General features: G+C 40.1%; 1 protein-coding gene across 7 annotated transcripts in view; it reads right to left on the minus strand.

The window, feature by feature from the left end:
- Positions 1–17166, minus strand: part of GBF1 (golgi brefeldin A resistant guanine nucleotide exchange factor 1) — a 123839-nt gene that overhangs the window by 29637 nt on the left and 77036 nt on the right. For all 7 annotated transcript variants that reach the window (XM_070363801.1, XM_070363800.1, XM_070363804.1 and 4 more), the window contains one exon: positions 748–879. In XM_070363801.1, coding sequence (XP_070219902.1) covers positions 748–879 — 132 coding nt within the window. The remainder of the gene's footprint in view (positions 1–747; positions 880–17166) is intronic.

The raw sequence follows: 17166 nt of genomic DNA on the forward strand, positions 1-17166 counted from the left end.
TTCTCATCATACAAAAAATTTGTTACTATGTGAGGTGATGGACTTAAGTAAGTATGGTAATCATTTTGCAACATATGCATGTATCAAATCATTATACCATACAACTTAAACTAATACAATGTTATATGACAATTATAATCAATAAAATTAGAAGGAAAATAATAAATCAGATAATTATATTACATACACTGTTTTAATACTATTAAATGAAAAAAAGTTTAGCACACAATTCTATTTTTTCTTTTTTTTTCACATTCTATTTTTATTTCTTTTTAAAAAGAAGTAGAACTTTATATATATTTATATACATGTATGGAAAGGTATAGATAGATTCAAAGCTTCCTGTTGACATCATTTAACCTAAAGAAGGATGAGGAACATTGAGAGAGACCATTAACTTTTCTTGTAGTCACCTCTTTATTATTTATCTTCTTAAAATAATCATACATTATACTGGAAAAATAAAGATAAACTAAAACCAAACCTCCAAGGGCATCATATCCTTTATGCCTCCAAAGCACAAAGAAATCAGTAGTCCCAAGGAAACCTCCTCTCACTCCCCACTTTGTACAACCTCAATCAATTAGTGTGATGAGTAACCAAAACAATCCTATTTCTTTTCTACAAGGAAACAGATAGCTGGGGAAAACTTTCCAACATCACCAGCTCATTGCCTAAAGCCTGACCACTCTGGGAAAGGCAAAGAAATGAAAGGGTGTGGTCACTCAAAAAAGCCCGAGTGCTTACCTATGAGCGCATAGGACAGGAACTTGTTGACAGAGGTGAGTGCAAGTCCAGTTATAGGGCCAGTGGTATCTTCAGAGCGAATTACTTCCAGAAATGGACGAAGGAACACATTGGGCTCAATTTCTGAGAGTTCTGTAAGAAAAGAAACGAGCATGAGGAGGTGCCATCTTACAAGAAACTAAACATAGAAAAAGGCCATTTTGTCTATGCCGTGAGGCAAAGTTCTTAGTTGCTGGGACCATCATCCTCCTTCTGGATTATCTGGAATCAAACTCCAGACACTATGTTGTTTTGTCTGTAAAATTTTTAGTTTGTAGCTCTAAAAGATTAAAAAGCTTAAAAAAAAATAACCCATAGTATCATTACCATGTTTAAAAATTAACAATAAAATGGTTAAGACGGTAAATTTTATGTTTTTAATATACATATACACACACACACATATTTTAAACCACAGTTTAAAAATTAACAGTAATCCTTTAATATCATCAATACAGCTGGGTCAGTTTTTCATGTCCATTTCACCACCCTCCCCAGGGATACACAGGTAAACCTCATCTTGAGGACAGCCAACATGGCCAAAGAGACCTCAGGATGAGCTGCTGTCTTCAGGTCTTTTGTAGTTATAATCAAGCTCACTTCTCTCAGAGATAAAGAATGCAGCACATCCCAGGAAGTTGAGGGGGAAACTTGTGGTTTATAGTCCCTTGCTGAAAAATAACTTTAAAAAGAACAAAAGGCTGTGTTGGAGGCAGTTTATAATCTATGGCCAACCTAGACAGCATATTAAAAAGCAGGACATTACTTTGCCGACAGAGGTCTGTCTAGACAAAGCTATGGTTTTTCCAGTGGTCATGTGTGGATGTGAAAGTTGGACTGTGAAGAAAGCTGAGCGCCGAAGAATTGATGCTTTTGAACTGTGGTGTTGGAGAAGACTCTTGAGAGTCCCTTAGAATGCAAGGAGATCAAACCAGTCAATCTTAAAGGAAATCAGTCTTGAATATTCATTGGAAGGAGTGATGCTGAGGCTGAAACTCCAATATTTTGTTCACCTGATGCAAAGAATTGACTCATTGGAAAAGACCCTGATGCTGGGAAAGATTGAAGGCAGGAGAAGGAGAAGGGGACAACAGAGGATGAGATGATTGGATGGCATCACCAATTTGATGGATATGAGTTTGAGCAAGCTCCGGGAGTTGGTAATGGACAAGGAAGCCTGGCGTGCTTACCCCATGGCGTGACCATGGGGTCACAAAGAGTCAGACACCACTGAGCTACTGAACTGGACCAAAAGGTCCTAATCACTCTCCAGCCTTCTTTCAGTCTACAGTAAGCAGAGGGCTAACTACCTTGAGATGATGAGGCAATTCATGATCTTTATTTTATAGATGAAAAAAAATAAGGCTCAGACAAGACATGACTGACCCCAAATCACACAGCTAGTAAGAAGCAGAGCTGGAATTTGAACCCAAACATATGGTTCTAAACCCTGCAAAAACATTACATCTATTCTACTTAATTATCAGCACAAACTCCTGAATTTAGGTTTCATCCCAGGTCTAAGAAGCTACTCTATACTGGACTTGCTCACTACCCTACTATGCCTGGGGTTTAATTTTTGTTTTTCTACGGTGCTATCATACATCAGACACTAGCTTCCTAAAAGGATTCCTAAATAGGCTAGAAAGACTTAGGGACTGGATAAGGGCTGCCCCACCTTTAGAGACAAAAGGAAGCTGGGTTTCCTAAGCACCTCCATTTTCATGCAAATACAGGGAGCTTCCGACTCAATTCCTACCACACCCCTCTCAGGGTAAATATTCCCTGGCCCGGCTGCTCCACAGATTAATGCTTTAATTAATTGGCAGATTGGGTAGCATTTTCCAAGCTTGTCTGTATAGTGATCACATCAGCTGTATAAAACCTGCTTCTCATCCCCCGTTACCCCCACCAAGAGATATACAATCTGCAGAAAAAGCCTAGAGAAAAACCTTTGTGTGTGTGTGTAAGATGGTAAAGGGTTGAGATGTAAGGAATAGAAATATTTGGAAAAAGTGAAACATATAAAATACCTTTAAAAAGCAGACTGAGAAAATTAAAGTCATCTAGTTCTGCTGCTTTAGGAACACAACTCTATTACATACAATTTGGTTTGTCATTAAAAAAAAATAGTCAGGTTGGGAATATTTGAGATATGAAACTGTTAAAGGGAAAAAAATCTTTTGAGATGTAGGATAGGGAACAGGTTTTTCTGAGCATTCACCCAGTTGCTATACCTGTATTTGCTTTGTAGTCAAAGACGTGGGCAATTTTACAACCAGCATTTGACACTTTCAGGGCCAAGTACATTCTGCTTCTTTTTGTTTGTTTTTAAATTTTTTTAATTCGTTAAAACTGACTCTTTGAGTCCTATAAATTTTAACACACACATACGGTGTGGGCTTGCAAAGCCAAATGACTTAATGTACCAAAGAGTAGTTTCTCTACTGTTCTCAGTAGGCTTGAAATTGATGGAAGTGTGATCTGTCTCTGCAGGGCTGCTTCAGCTGAAGGTTTCGAAAGAACAAGCTCCAGTAACAAATTTTTTCTAATATTGGTTAGAAAAGCCCAGGGAGAGAAGAAATAGGCTCCCCATGCCAGTCTAGCCTTTCCACAGAGGAAAGGGCTTTTCTGAATTCAGGTCCGTGTTCATAGGTGGCCATTCCCTTAAACCTAATCTCAGTGTCTTCAGACCTCAGTCTTAGAAGGCAGGGCCTGATATTCGGCTGCATCATGTGGATGCTGTTCTTGGTGTGAACTAGGCTGAGATTTGCATGTTAAGATTGTTTTGGTACTTAAAGAAATTTTTAAAATTTTAATTATCTTATAGTAAAATTGACTTTTTTTAGTACACACACCTATGAGTTTTTACATACACATAGATCCCTGTAAGCACTGCATCAGTTGGAATACAGAACAGTCTCATCACCCCAGAAAACGCCCTCAGTTATTCCTGTGTGATCACACCCTCTCTCCTACCCCAACTCCTGTGAACCACTGATCTAGTCTCTCACCACAGTTTTACCAAAGAGGTCATATAAATGGAATCCTACAGTACATAACCTTTTCAGGCTGATTTGTATAAACTGCTACCTAAATCAATAGTCTGTTCCCTTTTTACTGCCAAGTAGTATTCCATTGCATGTTTCTACCACAATTTGCTTATCCATTCACTAGCTGAATGACACAGGGCTTTTCCATTTTGGGACAATTACGCATCAGTTTAGTTCAGTTCAGTCGCTCAGTTGTGTCTGACTTTTTGCAATCCCATGAACTGCAGCACTCCAGGCCTCCCTGTCCATCACCAACTCCCGGAGTTCACCCAAACTCATGTCCATAGAGCCCCTATAAACATTTGGGTACAGGTTTTTGTGTGAAGAACTTTGGTTTTCATCTCTCTGGGATAAATATCCAGGAGTAGGATTTCTGGGTAAAAGAATAAGTGTATGTTTGGTTTTATAAGAAACTGCCAAACAGTTTTTCCAGAGTCCTATACCATTTTGCATTCCCACTAGCAATGAGGATTCTGATTTCTCGACAGCCTCTCTAGTGCTTGGTATTTTCAGTACTTTTATTAAGTCATCCTAGTAAGTAAGCAGTGGTATCTCAATGTGGGTTAAATTTGCCTTTCCCTAATAGCCAGTGACATCAAACACCATGTGGTGATTTGTCTGTCCAAATCATCTGCCCATTTTTTGATGGAGTTGTTTTCTTACTGTTGAGTTTAGAGACTTAAACAAGTGCCTACTCTGGATTCAAATTCAGACTTAAATTGAAGAAAGTAGGGGAAACCACTAGACCATTCAGGTATGACCTAAGTCAAATCCCTTATGATTATACAGTGGAAGTGAAAAATAGATTTAAGGGACTAGACCTGATAGACAGAGTGCCTGATGAACTATGGATGGAGGTTCATAACATTGTACAGGAGACAGGGAACAAGATCATCCCTAAGAAAAAGAAATTCAAAAAAGCAAAATGGCTGTCTGAGGAGGCCTTACAAATAGCTGTGAAAAGAAGAGAAGCAAAAAGCAAAAGAGAAAAGGAAAGATATACCCATTTGAATGCAGAGTTCCAAACAATAGCAAGGAGAGATAAGAAAGCCTTCCTCAGTGATCAGTGCAAAGAAACAGAGGAAAACAATTGAATGCGAAAAACTAGAGATCTCTTCAAGAAAATTAGAGATACCAAGGGAACATTTCATGCAAAGATGGGCTCAATAAAGGACAGAAATGGTATGGACCTAACAGAAGCAAGTGGCCTTAGAAAGCATCACTACAAACAAAGCTAGTGGAGGTGATGGAATTCCAGTGGAGCTATTTCAAATCCTGAAAGATGATGCTGGGAAAGTGCTGAACTCAATATGCCAGCAAATTTGGAAAACTCAGCAGTGGCCATGGGACTGGAAAAGGTCACTTTTCATTCCAATCCCAAAGAAAGGCAATCTCAAAGAATGCTCAAACGACCCCACAATTGCACTCATCTCACACGCTAGTAAAGCAATGCTCAAAATTCTCCAAGCCAGGCTTCAACAATACATGAACCACGCACTTTCAGATGTTCAAGCTGGTTTTAGAAAAGGCAGAGGAACCAGAGATCAAATTGCCAACATCCGTTGGATCATCGAAAAAGCAAGAGAGTTCCAGAAAAACATCTATTTCTGCTTTATTGACTATGCCAAAGCCGCTGACTATGTGGATCACAATAAACTGGAAAATTCTTCAAGAGATGGGACTACCAGACCACCTGACCTGCCTCTTGAGAAACCTATATGCAGGTCAGGAAGCAACAGTTAGAACTGGACACGGAACAACAGACTGGTTCCAAATAGGAAAAGGAGTACGTCAAGGCTGTATATTGTCACCCTGCTTATTTAACTTCTATGCAGAGTACATCATGAGAAATGCTGGGCTGGAGGAAGCACAAGCTAGAATCAAGATTGCCAGGAGAAATATCAATAACCTCAGATATGCAGATGACACCACCTTTATGGCAGACAGTGAAGAAGAACTAAAGTGCCTCTTGATGAAAGTGAAAGAGGAGAGTGAAAAAGTTGGCTTAAAGCTCATGAATTCGGAAAACAAAGATCACGGCATCCGGTCTCATCACTTCATGGCAAACAGATGGGGAAACAGTGGCTGATTTTATTTTGGGGGGCTCCAAAATCACTGCAGATGGTGATTGCAGCCATGAAATTAAAAGACACTTACTTCTAGGAAGGAAAGTTATGACTAACCTAGACAGCATATTAAAAAGCAGAGACATTACTTTGTCAACAAAGGTCCATCTAGTCAAGGCTATGGTTTTTCCAGTGGTCATGTATGGATGTGAGAGTTGGACCGTGAAGAAAGCTGAGCGCCGAAGAATTGATGCTTTTGAACTGTGGTGTTGGAGAAGACTCTTGAGAGTCCCTTGGACTGCAAAGAGATCCAACAAGTCCATTCTAAAGGAGATCAGTCCTGGGTGTGCATTGGAAGGACTGATGCTGAAGCTGAAACTCCAATACTTTGGCTACCTGATGCGAAGAGCTGACTCATTTGAAAAGACCCTGATGCTGGGAAAGATTGAAAGTGGGAGGAGAAGGTGACGACAGAGGATGAGATGGTTGGATGGCATCACCGACTCAATGGACATGGGTTTGGGCAAACTCCGGGAGTTGGTGATGGACAGGGAGGCCTGGCGTGCTTCGGTTCACGGGGTGGCAAAGTGTCAGACATGACTGAGTGACTAAACTGACTGACTGATGAGCTTCATATGAAAGTGGTTCTTTTTTTTGTGCATATGATGTTCTGTTGTCCCAACAGCATTTGTTGAAAAAAAAAAAATCCTTTCTTCATTGAGTTGTCTTTGCACCTTTGTCAAAATTCAACTGGCCTTATCAATCAATAGGTTAAATGTAATACCTATCAAAATACCCATGATATTTTTCACAGAACTAAAATTTATATGGAATTATAAAAGATCCAGAATTGTGAAAGCAGTCCTGGGGGTAAAGAACAAAGCAGGAGACATAACCCTCTCAGACTTCACAGAATACTACAAAGCTGCTGCTGCTGCTAAGTCGCTTCAGTCGTGTATGACTCTGTGCGACCCCATAGATGGCAGCTCACCAGGCTCTCCCGTCCCTGGGTTTCTCCAGGCAAGAATACTGGAGTGGGTTGCCATCTCCTTCTCCAATGCATGAAAGTGAAAAGTGAAAGTGAAAAGTGAAAATGAAGTCGCTCAGTAGTGTCCGACTCTTTGCGACCCCATGGACTGCAGCCTATCAGGCTCCTCCGTCCATGGGATTTCCAGGCAAGAGTACTGGAGTGGGGTGCCATTGCCTTCTCCGACTACAAAGCTAAGAGTACTCAAGATAGGTTGGTATTGGCAGAAATACAGATATATGAATCAATGTAAGAGCATAAAAACCCAGAAATATACTCATACACTTATGGACAATAAATCTTTGAAAAGGAAAAAGAATATACAATGGGTAGACAGTTTCTTCAGCAAACAGTTGGAGAAGTTGGACAGCCACATGTAAATCAATGAAGCTAGAACACAGCCTCACACCATACACAAAAATAAACTAAAAAAATAGCTCAAAGACTTAAAACACCATAAAACATCTAGAAGATAACACAGGCAAAACATTCTCTGACAAAAATCATACCAATGTTTTCCTAGATCCATCTCCCAAGGCAATAGAAACAAAAGAAAAAATAAACAAATGGGTCCTAATTAAACGTACAAGCTTTCACACAGCAAAGGAAACCATAAATGGAAGGAAAAGACAATCTACGGACTGGGAGGAAATATTTACAAATGGTGCACCTGACAAGGACTTAATTTCCAAATTATACAAACAAGTCCTATAATTAAATAACAAAAAACCAAACAACCCCATCGAAAAATGGGCAGGAGACCTAAACAGATACTTTCAAAGAAGACATACAGATGGCCAATAGGCACAGGAAAAGATGTTCATCACTGCTAGTTACAGAAATGCAAATCAAAAATACAATGAGGTACCACCTCATACCAGTGAAAATGGCCACCTTTAAAAAGTCTACAAATAATAAACACTAGAGAGGTTGTGAAAAAAAGGGAACCCTCCTACACTGTTTGTGGGAATGTAAATTGGTGCAGCCATTACGGAGAACAGTATGGAAGTCCCTCAAAAAACTAAAATTAGAGTAGACTATGATCCAGCAATCCCATTCCTCATATACCCTGATAAAACTATAACTTAAAAAGATACACACACCCCTACGTTCACAGCAGCACTATTTACAACAGCCAAGACAAGACACAACCTATATGTCCATCCACAGAGGAATGGATAAAGAAGATATGGTAAATATATGCATTGGAATATCACTCAGCCATTAAAAAGAATGAAATAATGCCATTTGCAGCAACATGGATAAACCTAGAGATTGTCATACTCAGTGAAGCAAGTCAGACAGAGAAGAAAAAATATTGTATAACATCCCTTACATGTGGACTCTAAAATGACATGACACAAATGAACTTACTTACAAAACAGAAAGAAACTCAAGAGACTTAGAGAATGAACTTATGGTTGCCAGGGAGAAAGGATGGGGGAAGAGATAGGGAGTCTGGGATAGACATGTACACACTGTTATATTTTACATGGATAACTAACAAGGACCTACTGTATAGCATATCAAACGCTGCTCAATGTTATGCGGCAGCTTGGATGGGAGCAGAGTTTGGGAGAGAATGGATACGTGTATATGTATGGCTGAGTCTCTTTGCTGTCCACCTGAAACTATCACAACATTGTTAATCATCTATCAGTTCAGTCAGTCACTCAGTCGTGTCTGACTCTTTGCAACCCCATGGACTGCAGCATGCCAGGCCTCCCTGTCCATCACCAACTCCTAGAGTTTACTCAAACCCATGTCCATTGAGTTGGTGATGCCATCCAACCTTCTCATCCCCTGTGGTCCCCTTCTCCTCCCGCCTTCAATCTTTCCGAGCATCAGGGTCTTTTCAAATGAGTCAGTTCTTTGCATCAGGTGGCCAAAAGATTGGAGTTTCAGCTTCAGCATCAGTCCTTTCCAATGAATATTCAGGACTGATCTCCTTTAGGATTGACTGGCTGGATCTCCTTGCAGTCCAAGGGACTCTCAAGAGTCTTCTCCAACACCACAGTTCAAAAGCATCAATTCTTCACTGCCCAGCTTTCTTTACAGTCCAACTCTCACATCCCTATATGACTACTGGAAAAACCATAGTTTTGACTAGACAGACCTTTGTTGGCAAAGTAATGTCTCTGCTTTTTAACATGCTGTCTAGCATATTAATCATCTATACTCCAATACAAAATAAATAGTTAAAAATAAAAAGAAGTTGTGGTGTAAATATATAAGGCATTATGGATGGATGGATCTAGAAATTATCATAAGAAATAAGTCAAAAAGAGAAAGACAAATACCATAATATATCACTTATATATGGAATCTAAATACTACACAAATGAACAGATCTAAGAAACAAAATTGGACTTACAGATACACGGAGAACAGACTTGTGGTTAACAAGAGGGAGTGGGTGGGGGAGGTAGGGACTGAGAGTTTGGGATTAGCAGATGCAAACTATTATATACAGGATGAATAAACAACAAGCTCCTACTGTATAGCATAGGGAACTACATTCAATATCCTGTGATAAGCCATAATGGAAAAGAGTATGAAGAGAATATATATATATATATATATGTATGTATAACTGAATCACTTAGTTGTATAGCAGAAATTAACACATTATAAATTGACTATACTTCAATACAATTTTTAAAAAATCAGGTGGCCTTACTTGTTTGTCTATTCTGAGTTCTCTGTTCTGTTCTACTCATCTGTGTGTCAATCTCTGTGACAATATCATACTCTCTTGATTACTACAGCTATATTCTAAATCTTAAAATCAGGTGGTGTGATTCTTCCAATTTACTTCTTTTTTTAGTACTGTTTCCAGTATTTCCAGTATTCTAGCTCTTCTTTCTTTCCATTTTAACATGGTAAACTTGTCTGTTTTTGCAAAAAGAATCTTGGAAGTTTTACAGGAACTGCACTGAGTCTATAGTCTCACTTGGAGATGAAATGACCCCTTTATTATGTTGTGCCTACTGATCCATGCACACGGTGTGTCTGCGTAGTCACTACTTCTTGATATTTTTCATCAGTGTACTGCAATTTTCAGCATACAGGTTCTATACATGTTTTTTTAGATTTATACATAAGTATTTAATTTTATTTGGCATATTTGTAAGTAGTATGTGTTTTAATTTTCAGTTTCCAGATGTTCATTGTTAGAATATAGAAATGTGATTGATCCCTGTCTGTTGACCTTGTATCCTGTGACCTTACTAAATTCGGTTATTCATTCTAGGATTTTTTTGTGGGGAGGGGTAGCTTCCTTGGGGTTTTCTACATAGACAATTATGTTTTCTGCAAATAGTGACAGTTTTCTTTCTTTTTAAAAATATTTATTTATTTGGCTGTGCCGGGTCTTAGTTGTGGCATGTGGGACCTAGCTCTCTGAGCAGGAATCAAACCCAGGCCCCCTGCATTAAAAGCATGGGCCACCAGGGAGGTCCCCGTTTCTTTCCTTTCAATTTACATGCCTTTTATTTCCTCTTCTTGTCTCACTATTAGTTAGGATTTCTAGTACTATAAAAGTAGCTATCTTGTTTTATTCCCAATTTTAGGATAAATGCATTCAGTGTTTCATTGTGAAGTATGTTATTAGCCATAAGTTTTTGTAGATGTTCATGATCAAAAATGGATGTTTTATTGTCAGATGCCTTTTCTTCAACAACTGATATGATCAGGTGATTCTTTTTCTTTAGATAGTTAATATGGTAGATTAATTGATTTTCAGATATTGAATCAGCCTGTTATTCCCAGGATTAACCTCATCAGACTTAGTATATTAATTATTTTTATATACTGTTAGATCTGACTTGCTAACCTTGTGCTTCTTAAGAGGAAAGAGCTCAATGTGGCATTGAGAGACTTTGAGGGGGCAGGAATGACACCATACAGAGGCCTGGACAACGTCCCACGAAAAACTCTCTGGATGTGACCCTCACAAAATATACAATCCAGTCAACGGACAAGGAATCATTAGTCTCACTCCTACTAAAAACCAGGCATATGATACCTAAGCTCATATGTCAGATTATAGTTGGAATCTGATTGCTACAATACATCCATTCCAGCATTTCCATTCTGTGAGTCATGCTTTATGGAAATTTAGTGATGGAAAACTAAAAGGGCTGGACTTTTTAAAGAACCCACCGGGAACCTTCACTATCACCTTCATTCCCCTACTCTTCCAAAAAAAGAGAATGATGGTACATTGAAATCACTTTCCCAAGAAAATCTGGTCTAGGCAGAACTGGAGTTCTGACCTCTAGTTTGAACTGCTGATTCAACTCTACTGCTTCCTATGAATCCAGAAAAGAAAAATATCTGGTGTTCTATCTTCTGGTTCATTCTGCCCAGGAATTGAGATTCAATTGTCTAGATCTTCTTTGGAAGAGTACGAAGACTGCCTGAGTCCTTCAGGGAAAAGGTGCCATGATGCTGCTCATAGTAAGCAGGCTGAGTAATTTCACAACCAAGGAGACATCTGACACCCCTGGCCAAGTAGCCAAAATTCCCACCCTGGAAGGCTGTCAACCTCAAGGCACAAACAGTTCAGTAAACAGAGTGCAGATCAGGTAGAGGGGTGCTCTGAAGGTGACTAATTCATGTTCTAAGATGGGAAGATAAAAAAGGAATGGGTACAAGGAAGAGGTGACTGCAGCCATGAAATTAAAAGATGCTTGCTCCTTGGAAGAAAAGCTATGACCAACCTAGACAGCATATTAAAAAGCAGAGACATTACTTTACCAACAAAGGTCTGTTGAGTCAAAGCTATGGTTTTTCCAGTAGTCATATAGGGATGTGAGAGTTGGGACTATAAAGAAAGCTGAGCGCCAAAGAATTGATGCTTTTGAACTGTGGTGTTGGAGAAGACTCTTGAGAGTCCCTTGGACTGCAAGGACATCAGCCAGTCAATCCTAAAGGAAATCAGTCCTCAATAGGACTGATGCTGAAGCTCAAAAACCAATACTCTGACCACCTGATGCGAAGAACTGACTCATTTGAAAAGACCCTGATACTGGCAAAGATCAAAGGTGGGAGGAGAAGGGGACAACAGAGGATGAGATGGTTGGATGGCATCACCAACTCAATGGGCATGAGTTTGAGTAAATTCTGGGAGTTGGTGATGGACAGCAAGGCCTGGTGTGCTGCAGTCCATGGGGTCACAAAGAGCCAGACATGACTGAGTGACTGAACTGAACTGAACAAGGAAGAGGGGGAATTCAACTCCCATTGGAGAAAGAACACTTGGGATCCTTTGAGGACTAGGCCACCTGCTTCTCAAATCAAGTCCAGGTCCAACTTCTAGTCAGTCAGTGCCCAGTAAGAATAATCAAACAAGACTTATTAAACTATTTCTGGAGAAGCTGTAGGCCACTTGAACACAAAGCAAACTGAATCTCCAGAGGTTTCTTGATGGTGTTCTGCTCTTACTCTGCTCAACATCAGTGAACAGGGCTCTCACCTCCCTATATTATAGCATTAACAGGTAAGTCTCAGTTTGGCCTAAAGTCAAGTCGAGAATCTGTAGATGACTCCTAAGTCTTTTGTCTTCTCAGATAATGCAGGGGCCTGTCCAAAAGGAGATGAATAGTGACACTGTTTTATCTTCCCACATCAGAGCTGATACCTTTTCTGATAATCTATGTCAAAGGCCTCAACATGTGGTGCTATGCACTGCCCTTAGACAAAAGGGAACAATCTCTTCTCAGCATACAAGGGAGCAGTCACCATCCTCCCAGGAGGCATATGTTCTCCAGCCTGCAGCAGCCTTTTCTCATTTGGCCAGCATTGGGCTGGCACATTCCTGAGCCAAAATGCACACATAAGCTGCTTTCCCTGGTAGTGAAGCTCTTTACTCCTGAGTGACTCTTATCAGGGACGGTTGGGCATTCTCAATTGGATTACGCTGACAAGGAAAAACTCCCGCGGTATATTATTTCAACACCATTTGACTTCAGAAATGCTTGTCTCGACCCCTTTTGCTCTCAGAGCCTACTTCTCCCTTCTTGCTTTCTAGAAGGTCACCAGCCTGCTCCCATCCTAACTCTTCATCCTGCAAACATTGGTTCATGTTCCTGGAGACAGAATATCATCATTCACAAGGTAGATCATGTATAACAGACTAATGAATCAGAGCATGATAAAAACAGAAGTCTAGTTCATTTACCCCACTTGACATTTCTGTATCCAGAGACATAGGACAGAATTATTTGAGCATAAAAAGCTCTCTGGTTCTGGGCTTTTATGTCTATGCCTGCACATTCCATTTTAGGGGAAAGTGTTAGATCCTCCTATTTTTTTTTTTTTTTTGGTGTGCCATGCAGGATTTTAGTTTCCCCACCAGAGATTAAACTGATGTCCCCTGCAGTGGAAGCAGAGTCGTAATCGCTGGACCACCAGGGAAGTCCAGGTCCTCATATTCTACTTCTCTGACTAAGCTATACCTAGGAATATTTCTTGTAAAAGTCAAAGTAAGATTGAGAATGAGCTACAAATGGAATTTTTGAGAAACTGTAAGTTCATAGGAAAGAGCTGTACTCTTTGGTCACTAGGGGACATCAGGAGTAGTGTGGTCCAAAGGATAAGCCAAACTAAACTTTGGTGGAGCCAGAAGCCTCTGAAATATCTGCCACACCTTTATTTCCAGCCTTGAAAGGTTAGGTGGGGATTTAGGCTTGATTTCAAGATCTGATTTGAGAGAAGGCTGCCAAAGAGCAGCTCTCAGAAAATTACCTAGTCTGGGCTTAAGGGTTAAACCCTGATAACCGTTTGCAACCCTGTCCCATACAACAAGAGAAACAAACAAACAAACCAAAAGTGCTATGCCCAGTCTTGGTCTGTCACTATATGTGACCTTGGGCAAACACTTCACTTCTTTGGGCCATAGTTTTCTCATCCACAGGGTTTTCCCGGGGAAGATGGTGGTAGGAGTACACAGTTTAATGAAATTCTTTAAGGCTCCCTTTAGACCCTCCAAGCTTATTCTAAAGACAAAGTACAGTTTGGGAATAAATAAACATGAATGTAGACAGTCTGCTACAAAGGTAGCCTGGGGGAAAAGCAAGCCTGGTTTGTTTGTCTAAGCTCCTGAGAGTGGATCCTCTTTTTCTAGATATCATCCAGTAGTTTCCCAGATCTGTTTCCTATTTTCAAACAAATGCTTAGTTTCTCAAAGTGCCTTCAGACTGCATCGGGGGTGGGAGGCAGATTATCTCTGATATTATGACCCTTTAAGAAACAAAGTATGAAGGCTCCCTGGCGGCTTAGTGCTAAAGTATCCACCTGCCAACCCAGGAGACCACAGGTTTCATCCCTGATCTGGAAGGATCCCATATGCCATGGAGCAACTAAGCGTGTGCACAACTTCTGAGCCTGTGCTCTACAACAAGAGAAGCCATCCTGGTGAGGAGCCCAAGTACAACTAGAGAGGAGCCCCTGCTCTCCAAAACCAGCAACGAAGACCCAGCACAGCCAAAAATCAATTTAAAAAGTTTTTTTGTTGTTGTTAAAGTACAGTGATAGCGTAATCACTACCACATCCAGGTACAAGGTGAGTCTATGGGTCTACCTAGAGCCTACATGGTACAAACCACCTTACACTAAGAAAGGCAAATTATGTTTAACACTTCGCCCTTTAAAAACCCCTTGACAAGTATTCATTTTTCAGGCTAGCAGAGATGACATAAAAACTACTCTCCTTCTTCCGTAGACATCTGGCCTCCAAATGTTCAAAATGATCAAAAAGAAAAGAGTTTTTGGTATTTACATATGTTCTCTGGCTCAAACACCTTGTCAGGACCTGGGTCACCTCTGTCTCTACAGCAGGTCCATCTCTCCTTAGGGAGAGGATAGAAAAGAAGATTATTTTTTTCAGATTGAAATCTCTTGACAGCATATAGAGCCAAAGCAGGCTATTTCCCAAATATCTCTGCTCCTGAAATCCTCACTTTTATAAGCTCCTCCTTGTTGAGTAGGACCACGGTGGTCTGCCTGATGTCAAATTTAGCCTTCACTTTCAGAAGGTAAGATAGGAACTTAAAAGGCAGCACACACATGGGAAAATTCTTTTAATTTACTGGATGACTTTCTTCAATATGATACATAATACTGATTGAAAGAAGAATGAGCTTCCCACCTTGGACATTAATAACCAGTTAAATATTATTTACAGTTAAACAGTTATTTAAACTGTTAAATAACCAGTTTAGCTTGCTGCTAGGAGCTGCTATCTATACGACATACAAGAAGAACCCAATTCCATTGCTCAGGACAACAACCTTAAGCAGCCTCAGACATCAGCAACAGCTACATACTAAACTAATTATCTTATGTAGATAATTTTTATCTTTCCATTTTGAACTGTGGTGTTGGAGAAGACTCTTGAGAGTCCCTTGGACTGCAAGGAGATCAAACCAGTCAATCCTAAAGGAAATCAACCCTGAATATTTGTTGGAGGGACTGATGCTGAAGCTGAAGCTCCAATACTTTGGCCAGCGATGTGAAGAACTGACTCATTAGAAAAGACCCTGATGCTGGGAAAGATTGAAGGCAGGAGGAGAAGAGGATGACAGAGGATGAGATGGTTGGATGGCATCACCAACTCAATGGACATGAGTTTGAGCAAGCTCTGGGAATTGGTGATGGACAGGGAAACCTGGCATGCTCCAGTCCACAGGGTCACAGAGTCAGACACGACTGAGCAATTGAACTGATCTGAACTGAATAGCCCTGAGGAATAATATTACTGTTCCCATTTTACAGATAAGAAAACCAAGCCTCTATGAGGTTAAATGACTTGCCCAAAGTCACACAATAAGTGGAACAGGTAGAATTCAAATCCAGGTCTGTTCTGGACTATGTTCTTAAACATTATACTATGCTATTGCTATGGGTTTACTATTAGATATATTAACTGCATAACACAGATGGCAAATAAAAATGTAAAACTTAACTATCCTAGAATTGAAGTTTCTCCTGTACCTTTCTTCTTCCTAACCAGTGACTAACACTGATTTTATGACTGCCATACAAATGAAGCTTCAGGTTTGCCCACATTCATTCCTAATCCAAGAGGGAAGAGTGAGGCTCCTTTAACAAGGCTGGCAGGGCTAAACAAGGCCCACAGGGAGCAGCCTCAAACATAGCGCAGAGGCCGGAGGACACACTGATCCATCTGTCTTACTGAGAGCCCAAGTTTAATGCGTATCAACTCTAACCACTAGTTCTCTTCCTTCTAGAGGAAATTGGCCCATATTGAAAGGAAAGCAATTAGGTTGTAACATACAGGCAAACCAGAGCTGCTGTGGTCCTTTACTCTGCCTTGACGTTTTCTGCATTCATTGTATAAGACCAAGACCAAACTTAAGCAGGCAATTTGAAAGCCCAGGAGAAATTAAAAATTTCTGTTGCTATACTTTAAAACAGGACATTCACCCCAGCTTTATGCAGTCATTACACTTGGAGCAACTTTTTCAATCCAAATTCCCCTCACAGTCTAGTAAAATATTTCATTGTTCAATGGCAGCAAGAAGAGAAAACAATTACAGGTTTATCAGAGATTACCACTCTGTCAGGTCTCCTCCAGGGGCCCTGAAGGGAAGTAAAAGGAAATACTAAAGAACTAAATTCTGAATTGACATTAGCATAGTGTATAGATGATAGAAAAGACTGAAGGGTCAATAGCCAAAGCTTTTGGAGAAGAGTAAGAGAATCCCTAAAGAGGATCAGTCACAGGACTGGTAAGCAACTCTCCCTGTTCTCTACGTGTACAGAATCCTACTTTTTCACCTTTCCCCAGCAGCTGGAAATTTTTTTTTTTTTAATAGCAGCATATCACAAATTCTTAGTGACAATAAGTCTGAGGAATCTTATTCTGCCTCAGCCACCTTTTGTGTTAATGGGCTCAAGAACTTTATGACAAGGGACATTTCCATTTTACTGATGGGAAAAACAAAGACATTGAAAATATAATCAACAAGGGCCAGGACAAGTACTCTAACCACCTGCCATTGCTGCCTCTAAAGACATGACTATGAGCTGGAGAATGAACAAATAAAAGTTTATGGGAGCAGCAGTACTCTGAGAAGTCACATGTTACTTGTTCTGAAAGGTACCCAGAGAACTTTCAAGACAGCTGAATCTAGAGGAACAATCCTGAAACGGTTGGGAAACAACCTTTTAGAAAACATGGGACAGAACCCGGGTTCAGCCAACACCT

This window comes from Bos mutus, chromosome 26 (assembly GCF_027580195.1).
Source record: "Bos mutus isolate GX-2022 chromosome 26, NWIPB_WYAK_1.1, whole genome shotgun sequence".
Classification (NCBI taxonomy): Eukaryota; Metazoa; Chordata; class Mammalia; order Artiodactyla; family Bovidae; genus Bos; species Bos mutus.